The sequence below is a fragment of the Podarcis tiliguerta genome (genome assembly GCF_965153285.1).
Source record: "Podarcis tiliguerta genome assembly, chromosome: 5".
NCBI classification, from domain to species: Eukaryota; Metazoa; Chordata; class Lepidosauria; order Squamata; family Lacertidae; genus Podarcis; species Podarcis tiliguerta.
Genome location: NC_139538.1, coordinates 53,338,244 through 53,353,680, shown reverse-complemented (window position 1 = coordinate 53,353,680; position 15,437 = coordinate 53,338,244). Strand labels below are relative to the sequence as shown.

Sequence of the window (15,437 nt, the reverse complement as noted above, 5' to 3'; positions counted from 1 at the left end):
CCATGAGCTGTGACCTTTGCATTAACACCACCGCAAGGGACCCTGCAGAGCAGCTGTGCACATCAAACACACTCCTTAAGAGCTAACATTTCACTCTAGTCGAGACCACATGCATCACAGAAGCAACCCCACACCAACATGGCAACAGCCAGCATGCTGTAGGCGTTATCAGGAAGGAAACACTTTAGATCGCAAAGAATAAAGAAGATTTGTGTGTAGGGAGGTTTTCTCCCCTTGCTTAGAAACTGTCAATTCTCTTCCCCCTACCCCACCCAATTTATTTTTAGTCCTGTTGCTTAGAAGGTTGAGATGTGGTTTGGCTGAACTTTTAACCTTCAAACACGTAAGGCAAAACGGGTTAAGATGTTTAAAATCACTCCTCAAACAGCAAAAATGCTCCCCCATGCAGTTTATAGCTAACTAAGCATCAGCCCTTGGAGTTTTATGTATAGGTAATTTAGACAAAATCCTGCTTCTATGAAACAAGCCTCAGGGCTCAGTTCCAGTACAGAGATTGTGCCTGGCTATTACTAATGCTATTCATTCACAGATATAGACAATTAATTTTTAAATTAGAATTTAATTATAGATGTCACCCATTTTAAGAAATACAATGCTGGACACGGATGCTTAAATTAGGTGTCACACTTGCAGGACATTTTCAAACAATAAAATTCTATAGTGAATGCCGAAAATTTGGTGAATCGTGGCCTACACAAATGAATGCTAACAATGCCAGGTAAATTTTGTGGTTGCTTTTAAAAAAGAGCTACACGTTTCCCCACTTTTGGACACACAGAAGTGAGTGCTATCACACAGTGCAAGTTAATTGTGAACATTCATCAATATATCCAAGTTCTGGACATTCACAGCATTTGTCTGCAGTTTTCAAGATTTCCACGTGAAAGCTGACTTTCACCAAATTGTGGGATATTGGTCCATTAGGTGTATTTTAATTGAATTTACTATTTTGATTAAAGCCTCCAAACTTTAAACTGCGCCGTGATACTATAATAGTTAAGTGACCAAGAAATCCATTAATTTGTGAAAACCAAAGCAGACTGATGGCCAAAGCTGTATCTGTAGCCAAATACACGATAGTGATATTTAAAACATATCTGCAAGTGAAGGTGGTAGAATTTGGGATTAGAGGAAGACTCTTGGCATGCTTCTTGATGTCCTCCTAAGTACGAAGGTGCCAGAAACATCACGCAACACCACTCAGAGAAACTTTTGTTAAAAGAAAACGCATTTGGGTTCCTTAAGCTGTGATCAGTTGCACACAAACTGCAGGCAGGTCACAGATACCTCCGTATCTGAGGAGCTGAAAGAAGCCAGGGTAATTTGTCTGGCTAGCTTCAGGGCTTCTATCCTCATTGCAGCAAACTCTAACTCCTCCTGTCAGTGGGATGGTTGTGAGCGATGCACAGGGAAAATGCATTAAGAACATGACATAAATGAATGTCCACATTCGCAAAATGAATGCCATATATCAGTCTGTTACGATCACCGTTTGGGGACAACATAGACATTAACTCAGGGTTCGAATGAAACATAAGCAGTATGTGAACAAGTACTTCCAGCAAAGTAGGGCCAAAATATGCTTTCTGGTTAAGAAAGGAACATTAAAAATTACTTAAAGAAACAAAATTATTTGTTTTAATCTCTTTTGTATTTCTCTTTTGACATTAGTTATATGTTGCTTTTTCCTTCCACCATTCATAACTCAATTGCTTTCAGTTACTTGAAAAATAAACTGTAGAACTGAATGATAAAAATTATCATACATCTTGAACCAGCCTTCTCCAACCTGATGCTTTCCAGATATTTTGGACCACAACGTACATCATACCTGACCATTGGCTATGCTGAGTAGGGCTGATGGAAGCTGTAGTCCAAATCATCTGATGAGCACAAGGCTGGTGAAGGCTGCCTTAAGACCACTCATTCCAATTTACTTATTAGAAAATATTGCTAAAAGGTTTACATGCTAGATAATGTGGCATGTGCTACTCCTCTAGCTGTGCAGTACAAATAGTTTCGCAATAGTTTCACCCACACAAAGATTTACTTGGAAGCAAGTCCCACTGAGCTCAGTGACTTACTCCTAAGGAAGTGTGCCCAGGATTCCAGCCTTAGAGAATCACCCTCACAAGACTGACAAGACGTGAGCCACTGAGGCAGTTCTTGTTCCTGTGTGCGATCCTTTCTACTGGCCGTAATAAATGAGTACTTAATTCTGCCTTGCTTTATCTTGATCTTCATTAAGAAAGTAGGCATTTAAGCTCAAAGCTAAGTGCATTTGTAGAACTGACATTTTAATTTGCACTGCAATTCCGCATGTTTGCAGTTCAAATACATTATAAACAGAAGGCGATGTGTTTCCTCCTCTTTCTATGCTTTATTTGTACAAGACAGAAGTGTTCTCTGCACATGTGTATTTCACAGTGCGCACGCTGAGCATTTCCCTACTCAAATGACTGTTCCTAATGTTTTGAGGATCGGTTGCCATGCCTTTGGCTTTACATATACCCTCTTCCACATTGTGTTTAGAACTTCACCTGTGACACAGGAGTATACATAAGCATGCACTGCATGCATGATTCATCAATAAACAAAGGCAGGAGGCAGACCCAATGGGTTAGGATGTACACTTATATGGACATACATGCATACAGTTGTACCTTGGTTCTCGAACGCCTTGGTACATGTACGTTTTGGCTCCCAAACGCCGAAAACCCGGAAGTGAGTGTTCCAGTTTTCAAACATTATTTGGAAGCCGAACGTCCGACGCAGCTTCTGATTGAGTGCAGGAAGTTCCTGCAGCCAAACGGAAGCCACACCTTGGTTTTCAAATGATTCCGGGAGTCGGAGTTCGACAACCAAGGTACCACTGTATACCCAGTTCACACACTGGGCTCTAAAAGAGGGGTGTGTACGGGTGTGTTATAGACTGTAAATTGGTCTGGAGGATATTATTTTTTATCATCAGGGACATGACTGGTTCAAAGTCAGTTTCGGACAACTGAATCCTCAACACCACTTTGTGAAACCATTTGCCTCCTGCAAAACTGTTTTTTTCTCCCTGCCACTTGTGTATGTGTGATAACTTTAATGAAACTTGAAGGGCATGTGAGGATTTGCTTCTGGATCTTAACATTAAAATCATCATGAGGTTGCTGAATATTGTAAATTCTCATGCCTAATCATATTTTTATTGTACAGTAGCTTTGTGCAGGATTCTTGGGTAGTTTATCAGTCTCCTGACTTCTTGGAATGCCTGTTCAGACAATGCTACATCAGGATTATCTCCAGGGGACTTTAACTGAAGTGTGGCTGGCCAGGATGCTGCCTGCAGAGCACTGAAGTGTTCTGGAGGACTGATTTCTTTTCTTTTTTTAAGTTAGACGTGTCATTTATTATTAATAATAATAACAATAATAATCTTCCACTGCTCTCTAATTAATAATAATAATAATAATATCCAGTGGAATGCTTCATTGTTCTGCAAACAGTCTTCTGGTCAGTCACACTTTGTAGAGAAACCCCTGAAAATTGTCCTGATGTAATGCCATCCAAACAGGAAGTATAAGATGCTGGAAGATTGAGAAGACAACTGTGAATCTGGCACAAAGCTACAGGGGGGGGGGGAATAGTTAAAAGCAATAGTATACACCATTCAAACACCTGATAATGATTTTAAAGTAGGAGCCAAACCCCTGCATGCCATTCCACCACACTAGCATGTCACCAAATTTCTCATGCGGACTTTCATTTTCTTTTTGCCCATCCCTCACATAATGGCTAAAATAATATCAGCAACAAAAAAAATATTAGCATAGTACAACTTCTCCTCGTAGGTTTGCAGAAGGTTTAAGCTGCACGTCCCTTTTCAGACAGGGCCATTAGCCTTCTGCTGGCATTTACAAACACTGAAGGAACACTGACAGACTTCCATTACAAACCTGAAGTTTCTGAGCAAATATTGGGGGGTTCTTTTCTGCTAAGTCAGGCTCTAGATATTGAAGCTGATCACACACTGAAGGTGGATGAGATATCCTACTGAGAAGGGCATCAGCAGAGACAAAGGGGTCCTCGGGTGTGGTCTGAAGAGCAAGCAGGATACAGAACAAGTAACAAAAACTGGCAGAACCACTCACGGTTAAAGTCATGCACCAGCCTTCATCAATATATGCTTAATCTCTAGGGAACTACCAACAAAATCTGTAGTAAATAATGCCTTCCTTCCACCATATTACAAGTGCCGGCATTTGCCCCCAAAAGAGAGCGAGAGTGAGAAAGAGTATATAACAAAAAACTGAACATTTGCTGTGAGTTCTTGCAGAGAGAGAAACAATAAAAGTTAATATATCTTAAGCAATTAAACCCTTTTATATTTTAAAAGCGATGGCCTACTAGGATCTGCGCTCAAGCTACTTTGCCCAATATAGAGGGCATACAATCAATCAACTTACTATGTCAATGTTGTTTGGAGTGGGCTCCAGTTCTTTTGTTTTTGATTTGTCAGGTGGCTGTATTGATGTCTCTTGGCTTGCAGCCAGTGATCGTGAAGCTGGATGTTGTAATTTCACTCCAGAGGACAACTGGGCTTCAGTTTCTTCCAAGCTTGACCTGAAATACAATAAAGAACCATGCTTTCAGTTTGCTAGCAAAACCGATACATAGAGCGATGGAGAGTTATGCCTATCTCACAGCCTATACTTTTGCATTAAATCACATTCTAATCCGAAAGCTCTTATTAATAATTATTAATTCTTATTAATAATAGTAAACATCACATACAATGAAACTATTGCTTGCGTAGGGTGGTTGTCACTGCTACATGGTCTGGTTCCACATGACACTGATGGATGACTAGGGAACCACACAGGTCAGGAATATGACCCCAGCAAATATATGGGGAACTGTAACACTGGCACAGAACTATATTTATTTCTTTATAAAAAAATTATATCCTGCCTTTCATCATAGCTGACCTTGGGGCAGGTGAAAAGAATCCAGAAAACAATAATATAGAAGACATAGTCAAATCTACTCATATTTTTAGTGGGGTGGTTTGAGATGTATCTGCCCTTTTATATGTAACATGGATGAGCATTTTAGGATCTTATGCTATTCTTGTTTTAATACTGTGTTTTAACTTTTGTATGGGGGCTGGGGCAACCCAGTCAGATGCTCAGGCTATAACTAACTGCTGCTGCTGCTGCTGCTGCTACTGCTACTGCTACTGCTACTTCTTCTTGTTCTTCTTCTTATTATTATTATTATTAGTAGTAGTAGTAGTAGTGCCCTGCCTCCATTATCAACAACAACAACAAGGTAGAGAATCATTGCTAGTAGCCTTTTATAACCTTATCCTCTATTAATTCATCTAATCCAGCCTTTCTCAACCTGTGGGTCCCCAGATGTTGTTGAACTACAGCTCCCATCACTCCTAGCTAGCAAGGCCAGCGCTCAGGGATGGTGGGAGTTGTAGTCCAACAACATCTGGGGACCCACAGGTTGAGAACCACTGAAAAGCCATCCAAGCTGATGGCCATGACTGCATCTTGTGGGATCAAGTTTCATAGTTTCACTATACACTGTAAGAAGTAGAACTTTCTTTAATCTGTCCCAAATCTTCCAATATTCAGCTTCATTGGCTGCTGTGTGCACCATCATGTCCATAAGAAGGCCTAGTTCTAGTTGTGATGATTACTACAAGTAATTATTCTTTTTGATAATGCAGTGAAGTACCCAGAACAAGGAGTTGTAGAGTCTGATAATCGGACTGGAGGAGACTTGACTGGACTCTCCTGCTGTGCATCAAACATAAGGTACAAAGATTGCTTTGTCTGAGTGTCATCATCCTGCTGTCAGAAAGAAGAGAGAGAGGAAAAAAAATTACAGTGCATCTTCTATAAACCGAAGCTTTCAACCATCTCCATACCCCAAATGAAAAGTGATGAAGTGCTAAAATTTCTCTCCCAATTTTCAGTGGTGCCTCAAAATAATTAAGAAATAAAGCTCAAGTTGTTCAGTTTCCTTGAATTTACATGATCCATGAGACTGGGGTGACTGTGTTCATCTAGGAGCTCAAATAAGAAATCCACAAGTGGAAACTTACAGGTATGGAGGAACCAATCTTCTCCATATATTCTATTTCATAGGAATTGCCATACTCCAGATCTGCAATAAATCAAAAAGTGTGCTTGTTATGGTGGTGGAAGTACTCTTTGAGACAACAACAAAAGCCCAGAGGCTTGCCAGCTGATGCTTTCCTAATGAGCACAAAAATCAAAATTGGCAGATACAACTCAAAACATGCTGAGTATTGATCTTTGCCTGCATATCAACCAGAGCCCAATGGCACAAACAAGGATTATCCAAGTTGTTCATCGTGTAGGTCCTAATGTTAGATATCTTCTCTTCATCCCCTGCTTTCTTCTTCTCTGAAATGGCCAAACACTTAGATTTTATTTGCCCAGAGTGCTCTTCCCCTCTCTTAAACCATTAAATTAACAATGATGTATACTTGATTGAACTTTCTGCTCTGTACGCTCAAACGGAAAATCATATTCACAAGCTGATGCATTCAAATTATGTCACTTCTATAAACTATGGGGCTTTTATCTAGGAATTGTGGTCCCATTATTATTTCTCTCTTGACATGAAAATGACTGAAGTGATAGGCTGTGAACACTCTAACATGGCAAAGGACCACAGAACAGCCTGGCTGCCCTTAATTATTATGTAAGGCATGGGCTTTCATGTCCTTTCAAAGCAATGTTTTTAATAGGTGCAATATATCAAATCCAATATATGGCATGCCATAAGACCCACATATTCAGCAGTGGGAGGAGAGGTGTGGGAAGGAAATATCTGACTGATGCATGGAAGCAGAGTGATTGTGCCAGGCTTAGAGCCACTTGTTACTTAACAGTATGTACCAACCACAACTTCTTTATATTTCACTATGACCGTCATTTAAATGAGGACGTGCCAATTAAGATAGGTTGTAAATATATTTTGTTCTCAAGCATATGTCTTTGGAAGCAGGAACACCTTAGAACAGTGGCAGATGGACTTCATAGTTGTGAGAGCTACTTCTCAGCCAACCGAAGTCCACCAACTAGAACAAGGTGCAAAACAGGAGCTCAAAAACAGTCAGGAATTACCTGCCTGATGGGTCAGAGCTGCAGCAACTGCCCCAGACAACATCATATTCTGGTTACCAAGAAGGGGAGGGGGAAGCAGTGGCAGGGTCAGGGCTGTGTGGACACACCGGTCTGGCTTTGCCGTTGACCCACACAATCCTAATCTCACTGCTGCCTCAACCATTCTCCTTCCAGTAAGTGGCAGAGACACTGCTGCTGGGAGGTTATTGTTGCTGCACTGCCAATACCAAGCGAATCACTCTTGGAAACAGTGTGCCTCACAGGACCCTCTCAGTCCAGCTAACAGTCCTCCCACACAAAAACCCACTCCTAGTTTTCTCCTATCTCAAAGTTTTCTTCGTCTCAGAAATTTACAAGAGGGGTGAAAAAGTATTCTTGTGTTTGCAAACAGGAGTCAGAATCCTCACTGAACTACCACAAAAATCACACAGATCTACCTAACAGTAGATCTTGATCTACATTCTGCCCACTAGAGAACTACCAGTGCTATTAGGAACTTCAATGAAACACTTAAAAGGGCACAATGTTAAGGATGAAGTACGCAGTGGGACAGCTGAAAGCACAAGGAGTTTGATTAGCAAAATTACATGTCTGGCAGCAGGACTCAAATCCGGATGAAAATGAGCCCTGTTCAGATGTTCATCATGGGACATGATTAAAAGAGGAGGAAAGAACATGGAGGAGGGCACTAGCTCTGCTTCGAAAGCCATCTTCCTCCACATGTTCATTTCAGCCATATTAAGAATGCCTGAAGAGGGTAGTCATGTTTGGTGGTAAACATGGATCTAGGAAGCCCAGCTACTGCCAAACAAGCTTCAAGGCAATGGGGTGAGGACAAGCATGGGAAGGGTTCTTAAACATTACCTTGTCCGCCATTTCCTCTCTACAATGCCCAGCTTCTTGCCCCTCAAGTACAGTTTCTAGATGCTTGTTTGCCACAGTGAAGGCAAAGCTGATACATGGGAGATGAAGGATTGCAAAGGTGAAATGCTAACCATTTCTCCTACGGATCTGCTGCTGAAAAACCCTGAAACCACACCATCACCCTACGACTTTTCAGCTGTTCAGCAGAGACTGTCTTGCTCCATCCCACTTTGAATTCCACAGCCTCATTCTAAAACAAGCAGCTAAAACCTGGGAGAGGAAGTCCCATTGTGTATACGGTAAGCCCTTATAAGTAAATAATGGGCCTCAAGAGTTTCCAGCCATTGTTTGGAAGCACATTTCCCTGAAATCAATGGGAATGACTTGTTTTAAGTTTAGAGCAGCGGTGAGGTTTGAACTGTGGTCTCCAATGCAAAAAGTAATCTTGCATATTCTCCTGCAAGCGAACAGAGTCCAGCATATCACTCTCTAAACACTATGGGGTTCATTGCATCACAGAATCAGTTCCATACTGGATCTACAGGGGGTCATATTTATGGCGGGAAGACACCCTTAAACTGCAGATACACAGAACTATGGCTGGCATCCATCAGCAGACCAAATTTATTATTACTGTATTCATTTCCGAATACTTTCGTCCCCATTCATGACACTATTTGTCACTTTGAAACACATGTTTGGGAAATCCAGATGCTGTACTGTTTCATGCTTTCCCTAGAAACATTTGGTAAATTGCTTGTGTTGCCTCATGCAGGACGCTTCAAGTTCTGTGCTCAAGTTACAGAAAATCACAAATGCACAATTAATTGCACGCTCCTATAATTCCAACCCCTAATTTGCCCTGACCATTCTTAGGTTTCTGCCTTTTAAAGTACATAAACCAGGTGTGAAACGAAAGTCCCTGGCGGATCTGTCCAACTTAAAATGACCAGGATTCATTCCCTTCCCCCAACGTGCATCAATGACCAGCAGCAAAACATCCGCTACATTAAAAGCACCAATGAAGATTTTGACCACAATCTAGCAGTACTGATTCATATGTGGCATTCCATGGACACCACAGGTTTCCTGTTCTCATTTGTGAGCAGCAGAGCACTCCTTGTGCGAGGGGGAGAATCCTGCTTTGTGGTACAATTTCCCTTTGCAGAAGGGAACAAGAAGCCATTGCATTCGGGGCTCTGGATCACATCCTTTGTCTGAAACTTCCACACATTCGATCACCAAGACGTTTCTGTTAATTAAAGGCCTTCCCTTCCATAATCTCATATAAATGTGCTAATTATGATATTTTGACGTGAGAAAATATGTCAGCTCCATACGCTCAATGCACGACAGATGAAACATTTCCTGAAATGTTAAATGCCAACATGGCAGTGGTTAAAGCTTGAAAGATTCGACATGGATTTTATCTCTCATGGAGAAATTCACACTTGATCTAATAATAAAATCCAGATAGCTGGCAAAGCTATCATGGTTTGCTTGGTATATATATATCTCCAAATGTACAGGCATTTTAACATATAAAATAATGTTAAAAATTAAAAATGAGAGCAGATATTATTTCAAAAGCAACTTTAAGATCAAGACTAAAAAAGTCAAATCAGTTCTGAAATAAGCTGCAGGCTTGCTTAAGACTATTCCTTTTCTTTTCTTTAACAGCAGTCTTTTGGGGACCTCTTCTAATTGCCTCTGACATCTTGTTATCTGGAAGACACAGCTTTCATGCCCTCTTTGGGTATATACTATTATTACATCAGTTTCAGTCCTTGCGCTATCTCACAGTAGATGCATAAATCATCTCTTCTGGGTTTGATGAGTATTTCATCTTACTCGATTCCAGAATCAATTTGGCAATTCCTAGCTCTGAAAATAAATAAATGGCGCACCCTATTATAGAAATGGCTTGGGATCCGCAGAAGATTCAAATGCTTAATTATCCTGAGTAGCCAGATAAGAAGAATTCTAGTGGATTAGCAAACAAACAAACAAGGTGACAAGTGTCATACTCAGTTCATGACAAGTGCCTGTTGAAGGTAGCCTTTGATATCAGAAAGATATTCAAAGAAAAATCACAGGTGGTGCAAGTGATAGTCCAGAAAGAATCCTTTAATTACTCTGAAAACTCTCACTGTAGCATGAAGAGGAGTCCAGAGGGAAAGTGTGATTATATTTAAATGATCCCAACAGAGGAAACATTATTTGCTGTAATTAACAGGTAATCTGGGCCACATGTTATCCTGTAGACACAAGAGGCAGGAAAATTAGTATGTAGAGTCACTCTGGGTGTCAGTCTGTTTTGAGTTCAAATCTTGTGTTAAATCATTCTAATTATGATTATAATAAACTGTTTTTCTTTAAGGAGGAACTTGCATTCTTTCTTTCTTTCCTTATTCTAACAATATTTTAAATTACAACTTGAGTATAAGCACCTCAGCCTGTACTCATTTTATTCATCACAGTTACATCCTTCCTTTCTTTCAGGGAGCTCAAGGTGGTAAGTGGTTCTCTTTCCCCATAACCATATCATGCCCCATAACAGCTCTGGGAACTGACTGGACCAAACTGGCCTAGAGAGCTTCACAGCTGAGTGGGGATTTGACTCTGTCTCCCTGATCCTGGTCTGACACACAAGCCACTATATCACACTGACTTTCCTTGAGAGAGCAAGACCTAGGGAAGCAGAGTACGGCAGCTGTGAAGGGAACAGCTGGGTGAGAGAAACAGGGACTGGAGGATGCCTGAGGTTACAGCCTTAGTTGCAAGCCAGATATATCAGAGGAAATGTACAAGTGCTGCATGTTACAAAAGTGACTCTGTGATGAGAAGGGTCCTTTCCACTCACTGGAGTTGAGGAGACACCAGGCAAAATCTGAAGTTAAGGTACTGCTATGGGATCCTGAGGGCTCTCAGGGTGGGTGTGCATGTTGTTGGGATTAAGAAATCTGACAAAAGAGCAGGGCCTTCTTCATGGTGGCACACTCCTTACAGGACCAATTAGTAAGGCAGCTGATCAGGATTAAGCCTTTCAAAAATTAATTAAAACTGGTTTTCTTCCAGAAGCTATTTTGGCTGTGTGGAAGAGATACTTTCAAGGCTGTTGGTAAAATAATTTCTTAATACTGTTTAGACTAGCGTTATAAAATGACCTTAATTAGTTTTATTCTTCTATTATACTTTCATGGGCTGCTCTGGGGACCCTTCAGAGCCAAAGATTGTGGTAGAAATGTAAGAAACAAAAACAAAACACAGTGAATTCTAGCTAAACACACTGAATTGTAAAGAAACAAAACCTGCCCTATTCATAGAAAAGACAGCTGAGTTTATCAAAATACTACCTACAGCAGCCTTTGTCCACCTGGTGCCCTCCACATGGCTGGGGCTGATGGGAATTTCAGTCAAAAGCATCTGGGAGGTTGGCAAAGCCTGATCTGCAGATATATGTCTATGTTTATCTATGTGAATGGTGCCTTAACTCAGTCAATCTTACGTTGTTTTACCGGGCAGAGGCAACCCGCCCCCCCATACTATACCTGTTATTATCCAACAAAAAACAACAACCTCATTTTGTCAAACTGTTCAGTGTGTATTTCATAAGACAGGGATCATGCAGACACACAGAGAACCAGTACTGACACTAATATTTTGAGAAGCAAAAAGTCATGAGTAAAGAGAACTGCAAAACACGAGCTGCGTTTATTGGCCCAGTGATCACAACACAAAGATTCATGTTAAGTAAGTTAAGCACAAATTTATATGTCCCTCTTAATTATGAGCTAATTGGGTTAAATGCACTGTGTATATCTGGTTAAAGACTATCAGGGCTTCCACAATGCTTAGATCCTACCTACACTTTCATCATAATCTTATGGCAGTACTCTGCACATGAAATGCTGCATGGTTAACCCTAATACACCCAAGCTTACATTGTACCCCAGGGAACAGGTGCTGTTAAATCTTTTCTCCCTCTTGTACTATCCAGGCAACACATTTTTAATAATATATGTCCGACGACTGATGCTTACAAGCAGTAGCTTAAAAAATCCCAAGAGCCGGGCCAATTAATGGAGCAGTAATATAAAAAGCAAAATGTGAATGTGGGAGCTCCAACAATGGTGCAGGAAACTGCCTAGAAATAAAAGATTTCATACAATCGCTACCAAAGCTAATTACAGTTTGTTACTGACGGCAGGAGTTTTCTGGATCACCTCCAAACATCCCTATGCGGAAACCATATCGGGCGAACAAAGCACTTAAATAGAAGCGAGGCAGTGAATTAAGCTAGATATGCTGGAAGACAACATTAAATGGGATCATTCAACCTGCACTTGAGCAAAGGTAATCAAAAGGCACATTTGCTTCCTTCATCGCTCTCCACATCTGTTTGTTTTTCCCATCTTAAGGAGGGGAAATTGATTCCACCTCATTCTGCCAGCTTACCTTCTGTAGGAGAGCTGAACTTGGTTTCATTTACAAAAGTCGACAGATCTGAAGGCTGGGGATAATCCTGCTTGTCAGAATCTAGATCCACTGTCATGCAAGTCCATTTCTGGTTGCCCACTGAAGAGGCCAGTTTCTCTTCATCTGTTGCATGAACCACAGTGGATACAACAGAGGGTGTTTCGGTTGTAGGCAGTGGCGTGGACTCCTGAGAGTAGGGGGAAGAAATGTTAAATAACTATTGTGCTGTAAAGAAAGAAACAATTGTCTCTCCTCGTGTATCAGGCTTCCTTTTACTTTCTTTTTAACTACTTATTCCAGCTTCATAGAGCCTCGGGATTTCAGCCCTTAAGACACTGTAGTACGGACAGAGCCGGCCCAATATATTTTGCTGCCTGAAGGACACCTCCCTGTTCCATATACAGAAGCCAAATAAAAGTTGAATCCTCATTCGGCACAGCTGATGGGACAGTACCTGACACAGCAGGCTAATTCAGAGGAGCACGAACAGGCTGTACAACATATACAGCTCTGTCCTCAAACACAGGCCAGGGGGCCTTAGGAGGAACAGCAGTAGGGAGGTCCACTATTGCCACTACCATATGCTGCCTGAGACAGGTATCTCACCTTGTCTAATGGAGAAGAAGAAGAATGGTAGGGCTACTCCAGGCAACTAATATGAATGGACTTTGTTCTCCAACAGATAATCTGAGATTCATTACTTCAATCAATGCCAGGATAAATGACAGGTGAGATGAAGTGGGGCATCATTTGTTTTTGTGATTAGTTCAACTATGTTATCTAGTGAAGAATTCAATTCTACACAAACTTACTTTTTTAAAAAATCTATTGTTTTAGACCACTCTGTACACAGAAGTGTGGTAGTCCTCTTGTAAAAGAACAGGGTTGATGCTGCCCCCAATAAGGGAATTTTGCTATGCCACAGAATATTCTCACAGTTTGTGGTGGCCCTGCAATACCTGCTTTATGAAACAGATTGTGTTACAAGTCATGACAAGTCCATCAGCTGACTCTGTGAATCATGACCAAGGGCTCAGCAACAGAAGAACTAGGGCAATATGCAATTGCTATTGGGGCACTGAAGAACTTTGGAAGTCTGTCTCTCTTTCAAACACTATTTCCATTTAATTGATGACATTTCCAAATGATCTAGTCTGCTTGGGATTCCCCACTCTTTATGGCATCAGGTGTCTTTTGGCATTATGGTACCAAATATGGAAAGATGCCTTGCAATCTAGCTCCTCTGCATTTGCTTTTCTTTTAGACTGTTTTTCTAATATATATATATATATATATATATATATACACACACACACACGTATATATTAATTTGGTCTCTGGGGATGTTCAGCCTTGCTATGCCATTAAGCAAGCTAATCTGCAAATCATTTGCATTTCTTCCCCTCAAGTGCATTCATGTTTACAAGATTTTTAATGTCTTTTTTCAAGTTTATCAGAGTAACATCAACTGTACCAGAATCTATTTCATTTGTTTTTCATTTTTGCTTTGTATACCTATGCTTGAAGTGTTCAAAAGCTTGGATTACAGGTTTTGACCGCAATTGTTGCAGTAAAAAAATGTGTATTTCTATTTTGTTATCAAAAAATTATATTAGGTCTGTGATTTTACTTGAAGATGCTGGTTTACTTTCCTTACTGAATGAGTCCCCAAAAGAGAATTGGTTGTCAGACAGTTATCAGGAATTTGCACTGGACCAGTGTTAACAAAAAATCATTTAAATAAAAAAGCTTGTCAGTACTCTTTACCTGTGCAGGTGCATCAGACAGCGGAGATCTTTTCGGTGACTTTTTCACCCTAAAAGTATCACTGGAAAGAAAATGGAATTTTTGAGTATGGTGAGCTGTGGAAACCCAAGAGTGTTTAAGAACAGTGCAGAGTTAAATAAAATACCACCATGTAAAACTTTCCTGCTTCAGAAAGCTTAAGAATTCAAGCATCAAGGAGGAGCATGCCATGACCCTCACTTTTGTGTCATGCACTTTTGGATTAGCCCACAGCATTCTGAGCCAAACATTGCTTCATAAAATGCTGAAATAATGGAAACAGGAGCCTTCAATCACAGCAGTAAGAATTCTTGATTTTCCAACAGAGCAATTCTGCAAAACCTGGGCCAACCCTTACAATTTGATCAAACAGCAATGGATTAATTTGCATCAGCATCCTGTGCTAGCAAACATACAACTAGTTCTTTTCTTAAAAAACAAAGAAAACAAAACTATCTATCACCCATTCTCTGTCTTCCTTAGTTTTGTCCCTAAATCAATCTGGCCAGAGTTCACTTTTATTCCCACTTAACAGATGAGGAAACTGAGGTTGTGAAATACTGAAGGCCATGCAATTTGGTTGTGACAAAGATGAGACAATATCAAGTCTATATGTTCCAGCCTAAAACAACTGTGTCACCTTATTCATCTTCCTTCAGCAGACACTACACACATAAGCTTATGAAGAGGATAGTCCTAGACAGAGCCTAATCTTTCAAGTGAGGACAGTGCTTAAGATTCAGGTTTTAAGGCCAGCTTTTGTAACAGGAAGAGAAAAGAAGGGAAATTAACCAGGTACTATAGAACGGTCATACATACATCACTGGCTGAGCAAAACTCAGCTATGTCCCACTTAGTGGCAAGCCAAGAGCTTACCTGGTTGTACATGACACACACGGAATAGCTGTGCATTACTTATAAAAACATATTTACTACACCTCTTCACTGTCATAGAAAGCAAACAAAAAACAAACAAAACACCCATTGTTCTTCATCTTTAAAAAGTGTGAATGTGCAACAAATGCAAAAAGTGTGATTTGCCATGGCTCCATGGATCAAGGCAAGTCATTGTGGTGGATAAGTGCCAGAATCCAACCCCCTGCCTGATTTGCAAAGCTGTGACATGCCATT

General features: G+C 40.6%; 1 protein-coding gene across 39 annotated transcripts in view; it reads right to left on the bottom strand.

Annotated features, from left to right (window-relative positions):
• Nucleotides 1-15,437, bottom strand: part of TACC2 (transforming acidic coiled-coil containing protein 2) — a 156,915-nt gene that overhangs the window by 19,565 nt on the left and 121,913 nt on the right. For 17 of the 39 annotated variants that reach the window (XM_083439538.1, XM_083439560.1, XM_083439549.1 and 14 more), the window contains 7 exons: nt 14,289-14,349; nt 12,501-12,708; nt 6,128-6,189; nt 5,758-5,873; nt 4,476-4,632; nt 3,966-4,106; nt 1,309-1,398 (listed from right to left, as the gene is read on the bottom strand). In XM_083439538.1, coding sequence (XP_083295664.1) covers nt 1,309-1,398; nt 3,966-4,106; nt 4,476-4,632; nt 5,758-5,873; nt 6,128-6,189; nt 12,501-12,708; nt 14,289-14,349 — 835 coding nt within the window. The remainder of the gene's footprint in view (nt 1-1,308; nt 1,399-3,965; nt 4,107-4,475; nt 4,633-5,757; nt 5,874-6,127; nt 6,190-12,500; nt 12,709-14,288; nt 14,350-15,437) is intronic. The other 22 variants (XM_083439530.1, XM_083439531.1, XM_083439532.1 and 19 more) reach the window with 4 other exon arrangements.